The 12,064-nt window shown below is 41.8% G+C and overlaps 1 protein-coding gene across 5 annotated transcripts in view; it reads right to left on the bottom strand.

Moving 5' to 3' along the window:
- The window catches only part of TBC1D30 (TBC1 domain family member 30), a 142,597-nt gene that overhangs the window by 46,180 nt on the left and 84,353 nt on the right, over positions 1-12,064 (bottom strand). For 3 of the 5 annotated variants that reach the window (XM_088467778.1, XM_088467776.1, XM_088467777.1), the window contains exon 4: positions 1,341-1,402. In XM_088467778.1, the coding sequence (XP_088323904.1) occupies positions 1,341-1,402 (62 nt within the window). Of the gene's footprint in view, positions 1-1,340; positions 1,403-2,205; positions 2,644-12,064 lie in introns of those variants that run through there. The other 2 variants (XM_088467780.1, XM_088467779.1) reach the window with 1 other exon arrangement.

The following is a 12,064-nucleotide window of genomic DNA, read 5'->3' on the forward strand; positions in this document are numbered from 1 at the left end:
TTTGGTATTTTGCATGTCCCAATGTACCTGGTTAAGCGATTGTCAGTCAGTTCCCTTCTCAACTCTGTATTTTGGACGCAGTCATACGCCGGGTCGCTAGCTCTTGTGACCACCACATAGCCTCATCCTTCCTGTGCCTCTCCAGCCTCAACTCTCAAAGATTACTCCGGCCTCATGTCACCATCCTGTCTCTCTCCAGCCTCATTCCACCCTTCCATGTCTCTCCTGCCTCATGCCACTCCCCTTCCATGAATCTCCTCCCTCATATCCCCAGGGTATCTCTTTGGCTTCATGCCCCTTTCCCCTCCTCTCCAGACTCGTGCCCCCCATGTCTCTCCAAGGGTGTTGTGGAGGCATGTGCGCACCACCCGTGAAGTTTACATGCAGCAGCATTGGGAGTTTGCCATGAGCACAGTTCTAAGTAATGTAGTGTTCCAGATATTTTAACGTAGGTGAATGGCTCTGTGAGTAGGGCCGGGCAGGGGAATATATTGCGTCTTACAGAGCTGTGTGCTGTTGCGGAGTGCACGCCTCCCTTTAACTGCTTTTAAGTGGGAGAAGTGTCAAGACTATGTAGAGCTATGAATGGAAATGTGAGAAAGCAAAAATACAGGATGACATTTAAATAGCTAGAAACTTCACTACATATAAAAGTAACCCTTTTAGATGACTGAACTCTAACCTATAATGTTTAAGTGTTTAATCTAAAAATCTACTTTTATATCTATTTCTGGCAACTAACATACTACTGTGCATGTGACATCAAATAAAAAAAGCCTCACTTCTGTGTTACTATTACCACAGCATTGCCACGTATTCTGCAAAAAGTATCTGGACTATCAATATGTAAAAATCTGCCCAAAACTTTTTAAAATGTGTCCAACCATTTCATCCTGAGGCCTAACCATAGATTGTACTTTATGGTGGAGTGCTGAAAAATAGTTTTAAAGAAGGCAACAGTACTTAAACCATGTTTGACAAACAATAGGGATTGGGGTATTACCTTACAACTATCATAATAAAATCTTGAACATCACCTGCTGTTTACAGTGATTAAAACAAACAGCCAAAAATGAATGTTTATCTGCTGAATAGTGCTCTCTCTACTGTTTGTTTTCACATCTGCATTTATTCTGTCTTGCTTGTATATCCATGTTTTATGTATGTATGTATGTATATTCTGTTTGGTGCTCAATGACAATATTATTAATAAATGCTTTCAAATTAGATATAATTACCAATAAAAGTAGCTATACTGTAGATTGTACAGACCTTTAGGGTAGAAATTGCAGTTGATAAGAGCAAAAACGCATTTATATACACAATATTGCACACCGTACCTGTTGAAAGCCATTCTGTCCTAGTGAAGGCTCAAGTGTAAATTTCAACTTTGTGTCTACACCTAGTGGGAAAAAAAATAATTTAGCCATCTAGTAATACAAATCAACACACCACTAATGCATCCTTCAGCTTACATTTCAACTTGAAAAGTGAATAAAAAAAACACATTACAGTGTAGAGTGCTATTCCTCCGGGCGTGGAAAAAAGCTTTAGCTACAGATATAGGCAACACCAACAACACGAAAACGCTGTACGGTTTATGTTTACCGTAAGTTCCCAGCACTAATGTGGAACACAACAGCGTGTTAGAAGGGCGCTGTCCAGTGCTGAAACACTGCTGTCAACCAGCGGACGAATCACAGAGCTAGCGCAACTCTCACTGCACAGTACATACAGGCCTCACATTTGTTATTTAATCATACATTGATCAGATTCTGCAACATGTTCTTAAACAAAACCCCTCATTGCACTGCCCTGCAATGAAAGCTCCTGCAGCTTTGGAGACAAAGGACGGCTATCTGCAGGAAAAGCACCACTAGCAAAACATAACAAGCGATCTCCAATATGATTTTTCCCTACCGAGCAGATCCATCGTGCACGCTTATAGTAGCATCCACGTCTCTAGTCTCCCCTGCTTGTGTCACTGGGTTATAATGCACACACACACACATAGCACTGAAACTGGTACTGAGCCGATTACTCATAATGCCATGATTAATAACTCATTCCTAAGTAGAAGGACTGATTGCCTTATGACTGACTCCCATGTCATACGCAGCCAAGGATTTCCACAAGCTGCACGTCGCCTTCGTGACACTCTTTGCTGCAGCCGTGGGCTGAACGATTGGGGCTATGTAACCTCACCTGGCTCCAGGGTGCAGAGCAGGCGGGGAGCCGTCCGGGAGATGCAGTTCCTCTTCTTCAGCACGTTACTGAGGATGTTGCCCACTCCACCTCCTCCTCCTGCATTTTGCCTTTTCAAGCACCTTCCCCCTCGCCGCAGGCTGCAAGCCAGTCTCTCCTGTCTCATGGAGGAACACCGGGTATAGTCTTATGGCTAAGTCCCAAAGGCAGGAGGGCAGCAGCCTCGGATCAGTCGGCTTTCAGAGACAGCAATGACGCAAATGCGTGTGTGAGATAACGCAGCCTCTGTGCGGCGGCTACCTGTGAGGCTCCCTGCAGAGGACCAGGCTAGCCGCAGTCTTCCTCCTATGCAGGATCCCTTCCAGGCCCCCCAAATACACGGTCCCGATCGCTGCTGCGTTCCTGGTGGTTTTCTTTTGTGGAGGAAATCTGCAGTGCAGAGGTAACCACCGAGTATAGATGCAAGAATGAGGAGGGACTGGGAGAAAGAGAGGTGGCTCCACCTACCCACCATTATATCATTCTTCCAAGCATCACAATCTCTCGTTCGTTTTCTTCCAAAAACATATCATTTGTTACCGGATTGCTTTTTACATCAATGACCTGTGTCAGACGGAAATTCTATACTAGTTTCTTAAACATCTCTTTTTTTAACAGCAGTAAATACATTATTATTAATTTGAAATACAATGCAACAGGAGCCACGTCAGGGTTGGGAGCAGGTCATATTGTACCTTAGATGTCATTATTTACAACTAACTGAACGAGCCCTAAACAGGTAACTAATGCTATTCATACCTGTAATACTGCAGCGTATTAAAGGAAGGCTAAATCCTGGAGGATATGCACAAACTCTAGTAAAGTTTAAACACTGGTCAAGAAATTATATACCATTTTTATACATAAAGTCCAAAACAGCCATAAAACACCACAAGCGAGTAACATGCATCACTGAGGGTCACGGTGATTGCTGTGATGTAAAAATGGATATTACTATAGATGGAAAACAAATATATATATATATATATATATATACATATATACACACACACACACACACACACACACACACATATATATATATATATATATATATATATACATACATACACACACACACACACACAGTGCATCCGGAGAGTGTTCACAATGCTTCACTTTTACCACATTTTGTTATGTTACAGCCTTATTCCAAGATGGAATCAATTCACTTTTGTCCTCAAAATTCTACACACAATACCCCATAATGACAACGTGTAAAAAGTTTTTTGGGGATTTTTGCAAATTTAATTAACAACAACAAAAAAATCTAAGACATAACATGTACATAAGTGTTCACAACCTTTGCTCAGTACTTTGTTGATGCACCTTTGGCAGCAATTACAGCCTCAAGTCTTTTTGAATATGATGCCACAAATTTGGCACACCTATCTTTGGGCAGTTTCGCCCAGTCCTCTTTGCAGCACCTCTCAAGCTCCATCAGGTTGGATGGGAAGCGTCGGTGCACAGCCATTTTCAGATCTCTCCAGAGATGTTCAATTGGATTCAAGTCTGGGCTCTGGCTGGGCCACTCAAGGACATTCACAGAGTTGTCCTGAAGCCACTCCTTTGATATCTTGGCTGTGTGCTTAGGGTCGTTGTCCTGCTGAAAGATGAACCGTCGCCCCAGTCTGAGGTCAAGAGCGCTCTGGAGCAGGTTTTCATCCAGGATGTCTCTGTACATTGCTGCATTCATCTTTCCCTCTATCCTGACTAGTCTCCCAGTACATGCCACTGAAAAACATTCCCACAGCATGATGCTGACACCACCATGCTTCACTGTAGGGATGGTATTGGCCTGGTGGTGAGCGGTGCCTGCTTTCCTCCAAACATAATGCCTGGTATTCACGCCAAAGAGTTCGATCTTTGTCTCATCATCGTCAGAGTCCTTCTGGTGCATTTTAGCAATCTCCAGGCAGGTTTCCATGTGCTTTTTACTAAGGAGTGGCTTCCTTCTCGTCACTCTACCATACAGGCCTGATTGGTGGGTTGCTGCAGAGATGGTTGTCCTTCTGGAAGGTTCCCCTCTCTCCACAGAGGAATGCTGTAGCTCTGACAGAGTGACTATCGGGTTCTTGGTCACTTCCCTGACTAGGGCCCTTCTCCCCCGATCGCTCAGTTTAGACGGCCAGCCAACTCTAGGAAGAGTCCTGGTGGTTCCGACCTTCTTCCATTTACGGATGATAGAGGCCACTGTGCTCATTGGGACCTTCAAAGCAGCATATATTTTTCTGTACCCTTCCCCAGATTTGTGCCTTGAGTCAACCCTGTCTCAGAGGTCTACAAACAATTCCTTGGACTTCATGCTTGGTTTGTGCTCCGACATGCACTGTCAAGTGTGGAACCTTATATAGACAGGTGTATGCCTTTCAAAATCATGTCCAATCAACTGAATTTACTACAGATGGAATCCAATTAAGCTGTAGGAACATCAAGGATTATCAGTGGAAACAGGATGCACCTGAGCTCAATTTTGAGCTTCATGGCAAAGGCCGTGAATACTTATGTACTTGTGATTTCTTAAAGGGGTATTCAATATGGGAGCGATAACATCGTTTTTGCGTTAATATCGCATTTATGACGTCATTATCGCAGGTTTTAGTTTTACATCGTATTCAATTTCAAAGACTTATCACAGTTTTGAAAAGTCTTTGATAAAAAAACGGTGATAACTTTTCACCATTGAATAGGTGTCGAAAAAAGTGCAGAATTGGGGTTTAGGGGTGCAAAAAAAAATAGCCTGCACCCCTGGGAATGACATTTAAAAAAGAACTGTGTCAAAAAAAGTTTAAAAAAAAATAGGGACACCCCAAAAAATGAATTTAAAAATTGGGGTGAAAAAAAAAATGGGAAAAAAATGATTAACAATAGGGAAATAGGTTCAGGGCTATTCTGCAAGTATGCGGCAGGTGTTTTCTAGAATAGATTTATAGCGGCAGGTGCACAAATGCAGAATTTCTAAAAACTTACTTTAGGGACATCAAAATATGCTAGTACCCATTTTCATGTACCCCAAATTTGATGGGACCACTTAAAAAAAAGAAGAAAAACAAACCTAAGTGCTCTTCTGCATCCCTTCTTCAATGTCAGGAAAAAACACCTGCTGCGGCTATTTAAATGCCCGACTTTCATTTAAAGGCTAAAACGGGGGTACCCATAGTGATCCCCCATGTTTTTACAACTTTAGGGGGGTCTTACAATTTTTTTAAGGAAAAATTCGTAACTTTATGCAAATCAAACTTCGGAGGCTCCCGTTTTCGTTAATTTTATATTGAACACGGGGATAAGCGGGCGCGCGCCCGATACTTTAACACAGGTAAAAACTTCGATATGAAACGTAAATTTCGACAGTGAAGTTAACGTTTCATATTGAATACCCCTCATAGTGTTTTTTTTTTTTTTCAATTTGCAAAAATCTCAAAAAACTATTCACACGTTGTCATTATGGGGTATTGTGTATAGAATTTTGCCATTTCATGCTCATCAAACCATTGGGTAACCACATGTACTCTGAATGGGGCTCTGTCATACTAGGAGACACACCTCCAGTCGGAGGAGAGAGGCTGCAAAAGGGTTAAGATTATCACACACAACGTACTTAAGTAGTGCTTTGCATTGATTTTACATTCTAAAAGGAATGACTGCACCCAAACTATGCCAGGAAAATAGGCCCCACAATATAACAGAACCACAGCTCTTCAGTGTTTGAAACAAACAGACAGAGTAGTAGAATTCTACAGGTTGGTGCCACAAGTGCACTCATCCCTTTTCTCATCAAGAACATGGTGCAAGATAACAATCCGCCACTCGGTAGTCTACGGTCTGATCTTTTTGCCACTGAATTTGCAAACATAAATTGAGATGTGTGATGTGCATTTTAAGCACAGCAGACTAAGGAGTCAATCCTATTCCATGCCATACGAAGGGTGCGAGGTGCTGTTGCAATTGTGTTAATTCTCCGGCAACAGACCGGAACCTCGCTCCGAGCCTGAATTTGCTTAATTTTGCGCGAAGCCCTTTTAAGTAAATCTGAGCTGCCGTCAAGCGCGGCCAATTTTGCGATGACTTGCACCCGCAAATATATGGCATGGAGTACGACTGACTCCCTAACACAGTGTTGGCTAACCTTGACACTCCAGCTGTTATGGAACTACATAACCCAGCATGCACTGCTACAGTTTTGCTATTAGGGCATGCTAAAACTGTGGCAGGGCATGCTGGGATATATAGTTCCACAACAGCTGGAGTGTCAAGGTTAGCCAACACTGCCCTAGCATGATACCCTGCTATGTGGAAATAGTTATTGATTAAGTTAGCTGCTCAATGAAATTTGCAGTCAGTTGATTTGCAGGTACTACATTTTTTTGCCTTGCACTTTAAATCAATGTACAATCATGGAACATGCACTGACGCCCAATGAAATTTGTCAATTAAATTTTTCACTTTGAGTTCCATGCTAACAGTATATTAGACATTATTGCATTTTAACACAATATTCTGCCCATGATTTTTACACTGTCCCTATGCATATTGTGACACCTTCAGCTGGCTTTGCACATTAGGCTTAAAGTGGTGAGACAGCTATTTTACATCTTAAGCACGGTATACAGGCTAAAAATCAACCCTCAATAACCCAAAATGATCATGTTTAGCAGATTTAATTTTTTCAGAATGTGTCATGTTTCACTATATATCAAAAACTTCTTTCACTTTTTCTTGGTCAAAGGAAAGACCAGCAGATAAAATGCTGTCTATTCTCCTAACAGGACACAGCACACTGCAGACAAACCAAATCAGGCTTATAATGTGCAGCTGTATTTAAAAAAGGTGGCTGCTATGGAAACACATGCTGGAGGTTATAATTTGATTAGTGTCCTGTTAATTTAGGAAAGTATCAAGTTACACACACTACTAGTGCTAAATTATGGAGAGCCATTTCACACTATCTGTATTTTAGCAGAAAACTTCTGTCTTATATTAAAAAGTGTGTGGCAAATTTCTATGAAAAATGTGAAATCCACAAACTAAGGGGTAGCTTCAATTCAAAGCAATATGCCACCGATCACGTCAATACCCATATATCAGCCATTTACGGTTGTGCAGACATTGCAAGTTAGCTACTAATAACATTCTGCGCAGGGAAGTGGGGGGGGGGGGTTATGCTGCTGTGTGCTAGGCTGGAGGGGGTCCAGGGAGTCTATTCTCTCTCCCTGCCTGATGCACCGCTGCACTGCTATACAGCAGCCAGTGGTAGTAAGCAGCCCCATTTCTGACTAATCCTACATAGAATACCATATGGTGTAAGTAAATGTTTTTCAAATCCATTCCTAATGCAACCCCAACAGCTCATGGTTTCAGGATTTCTGTCTGTGAAACATTATATTTGGCTTGGACAGTAATTATTTTAAGTCACCTGTTCAAATCCTGAAAGCATGAGCTGTTGGGGGCATGTGAACCAGATATGCGAGACATTTGTATTAGCTTTTTATGTACCAATTTTAAACTCTTTTTCTGCTACGTACACTGTCGTTAAATGTGTGTTTTTAAGATGCATCAAAATTCATTTAAGCACACGTAAACCATTCATTCAACCAGTCATTGTTCATTACACTAAATAAGACTGTACATATTTGCACATTTACATGTTTAACTTGCATTTCACTGCAATGTGTTTTTTTAATGCTTGTTCCATTTCAGTGTGTCCGAGGTACATGAACACAGTTGAAAATATACATTCAGCACAATGGGTGCACATTGTAAAAGCCAGCAGTTAAGAAGTATTTGCATGCTATTGTCGTATAACAAAATTATTTACGGTTGTCTCAGACGGGTTAAAAAAAAAATACAGATTGAAAGCTTTAGTAAATGTGTGTGTGTGTAAAATATATATATATATATATATATATATATCACATACACACACACAATATGCCGTTGACTTTCATGTTTACTCATACTTTAACGTGCAATTAAAAGATGTATAGCAACTGGCAGTGTGTATATAATCATAGACCAAAATCACTGAACCTATTTGTAAAGGAGTGAAAGTGATGTACCACAACTTAACAGTTATCTCCACCGGAATCGGTATGATTTACCGCCAGACCCATGCTCGGCGGTTGGAATCCCGACAGCAGCATCCCGGCAGAGGAAATCCCGATCGTCCAAAGTAAGTATTTTCTAACCTAATTCTACACCCTAACCCTCCCTTAGGGGTGCCTAACCTTCCCCCCCAGTGCCTAAACCTAACCCCCCCCCCCTTCCCTAGCCTAAACCTAACCTCCGGGGGGGGGGGAATAACCCTAAGTCCCCCCCTTCCCCTAGCCTAAATCCAACCTCCGGAGGGGTACCTAACCCTAAGTCCCCTCCGGGAACCCTAGACCTAACCCTCCCCCCCTGCGGCTATCCGCGCTCGGCATCCCTTCGATCAGGATGCCGGGCGCTGGTCTCCCGGCATTGGTAAAATGACAGGCGTCTAGATTTAGACGAATGTCATTTAACCCTCGCCGCGATTAAGCAGTCGGGAAGCCGGCTGTTGGGATTAGGTCCGCCGGCTTCCCGACTGCATACCATCTCCACCATCTATTTAATTTTCAAACCGTAGAGGAAATGCAACAACTTAGGAAACTTATGTTCCCTGATTCTGTCTCCTGCAGCATACTGTCTCTTCTTCACCAAAGTGACTGCCTTATCAAAATGATCAATCTGCACATCAATTCAACAAATATAGAACTCGCTTAAAATAAAATGCTCAACAATCTCTTCACAATGGTTACAGACTGCTATAGAAAACAGTCGTTTGAAAGATGTCATATGCTGTAGTGAAGTTAAATTATGTTCAAGCTTATACTGAGGTGCTCCTGCACATAAGCTACGGTGTGAGTCAGCCATAACAAGCTCAAGGCAGTAAAAAGCATCTGGGACACTGCTGGGATGCTAAGTTCAAATATATATTTAAAATGTTAATGGCCATATTTAGTTAACATCGGGGAAGAGAATTGGGACTTCAAATTAGGAGAGGGTGCACATAACCCCTAGAAGTTTGTCTAACCCGTTATAAATAGAGTCAGTTATATGGAGTAAGACATAGGGGTAAATTTACCAAGAGTTATGTTTAGTGCAAGTTTAAAAATGGTGGGCATCACAGGGACACATGAACGTTTTTCAAGATCAAACACTCAAATTTACTAAAATTCATGTGACAGAATCTGGTTTTCAATGGTGTGTTTAGTCGTGTTTATTAGTGTGCAAGTTCTGGCGTGTTGTGCCAGAATTCTATAGACAACCCAATCAGCATGTTTGCAGAAGCCTGCACAGATCAGTGTGATCTGTGCACTGCTACTCTGTGTGTAAATGTACAGAAAGACAAAAATCTTGAAAATAAATTTGTGTAGGTTTCCTCCAAAAGCATAACCAGCACCGGGCTCTTTGAGTCTGCCCTTTTCCTAATAATATGGAAAACAATTTGCGTAGGGATACCATGTACTTTAAGAACCAGCAGCAGTGTCAACTAGCAGGGAGACAATACCACAGCCAGGGGACACACCTGACAGGGTCAACCCATCAGAAAAAGCATTAACACCTTCAACTAGTCAGCCCAGGCCAGGGATTCTTTAGGTGAAGTCCCCCCCCCACAATAAAGGGGCCCTCCCTCCTAAATATACCCTAGGCCAGGGCCATCCCCAGCACCCCTGAGCAGTGGTTGTGGGATTGATGGGTGTCAAGTACAGTAACATTGTCCTTTACAGTAAGACTACAGGTACCAGCAAGTCTGTCCCGCTTGCTGGCACTTAGAGAACCATAAGTGCAAGCAAGCTCAGGCATTAAGGGCCCACTGGTACCTATAACTCCCTGTAAAGAAAATATATTAATATAAGCACAATATACACAGAATGTTGTATTTTTTATTACATACTCACTCACTGAACAATACTTACCTTGTCCCTTGTGCCATTTGGTCCCCTTGTCCAGTAGGCATCCTAGGCGCCAGTCGGTCCTCTTCTCCAGTAGCATCCCTGGTGGGTGTGAAAAAAAAAGCTAACCCATTCCTTGCAGTCATAGAGGAGCTATATGTGGATACATATAGCTCTTCTCCTGAAAGTGATGGAACCCACTTGTGTTTACTGCACTTCTATGGCTGAAAGCCAATCAGCGGCCACTACCATGGGAACAGGGCACTAATTTGCTGTGAGTAGTCAATATCGTAGTCAATCAGGCTGTTTTTCAGTACTTTTTTCCAATAGGCTGTGTGGCTGGTTACAGATCTTCCAACATTTAGTTTAGTATTGGGATGGGAGTCATGGCTACGGAACGTCGGGGATGTGAATTCACAATAGTGTGACTATGTAGTGGCCACAACCTAAGACCACAGGGGAATACTTAGACTTCGCTTGAATTTCAAATGTTAGAGAGAACTGCAACATTTGTGTTCCTTCCAATCATCTTCAAGCCAAACTAAACCTAAAGGCTCCTACACATGATATATTGAACGATATGGCAGATTCCGACGCATCGGAACGACAAATCATTCAAATCGTCAAGTGTGTACGCACAATGCGCGCTCCCGTGGCATTGCCTGTCGCATCTTCAGATCTTCCCTACATGCAGGAAGATCTGTCAATCTCGTTAAAGATTCCCCCAGATCGTGCAGTTTGTACGCTCTACCGAACGACAAGGCGATATGGTTACCGAATATTCATCTGAAACATCCCTACAGGAAAAAACAGAAAAGAATAACCTGCAAGAATGTTGAAAAAAAGGGAGAACCCTATGTGGGGGCACAACTTATATACAGACAATGGTAATTAGAATAAAACATAACTTTTAATATTACTAAAATAAAAAAAGATTAGTCAAGCTTGTGAGGTTTAATGGTACTACTTCAAATATAATACATATCCTTCAGGTCATACATGAAAGAAAATAAATGTGATCAGGACATATATAGTAGCATCAACTTTGTTTATAAATATTGGTTGATGTAACTAATCCTAAAAGAAAAAATACGTAATCTTATAGTAGGCTAATAGTGAATGAAATTGCCCAGTTTGGTGAATATTGTCAGGTTAATAAATTCTCACAGATTATATATGTGATATCTGGTGAACAAGCCCCGCTGATTTAGGGTGAAATGTGCGTCCAGCAACAGGTCCCGCCAGCGCCGATGTGAACTTCTATTTCTGGGCATTAGGAGGAAACCCGCTGCGATTGCTGACCAAGCATACTCATAGGCACTCCCCTTGCTCGTCACCCTCTCATGCGGTCTGGCGCAGGTACCATGCAATACTTTGTATCAGGGACCTCGCCGGTTAACTTTCTACATGGACAGCAGAGGTGACCTACTGTATCTTTCTTCTACATTGCTATCACCATATGTCAGATCCCTGAGCTGTTTGTTCACTGCTCTAGCACACATCCAACCTCAGGTTTTCTGACCACGAACGTGCAATTTCTTTATTATTTTCTATTTAGACTCATATTTGTACTATACTCTAATTGATCTCACATAAGATCTATTCATCATGCACTGTATGTCCTATTGGGTCACTACACCATAGATACTCTTGATTTATTTATCGACCTATTTCTGGTTTATCTTGGAGTATATTTTTGTGGACAAACTCACTACTATGCTAATTCCATCTAATTAACTTGATAGTTGTTATTTTGACACTTACAAAAGATCCAGGTGACATAATGCATCTCTCTAACTTGCATTGATGTATTTTATACCCTCATGTTACAATTTATCGCTTATGGTGTGTACACACTATACAGATATATCTGCAGAATAAGTGATCTGCAGATATATCTGCAGATG

This window comes from Taudactylus pleione, unplaced genomic scaffold (assembly GCF_031769625.1).
Source record: "Taudactylus pleione unplaced genomic scaffold, aTauple2 ptg000075l, whole genome shotgun sequence".
Taxonomy (NCBI): Eukaryota; Metazoa; Chordata; class Amphibia; order Anura; family Myobatrachidae; genus Taudactylus; species Taudactylus pleione.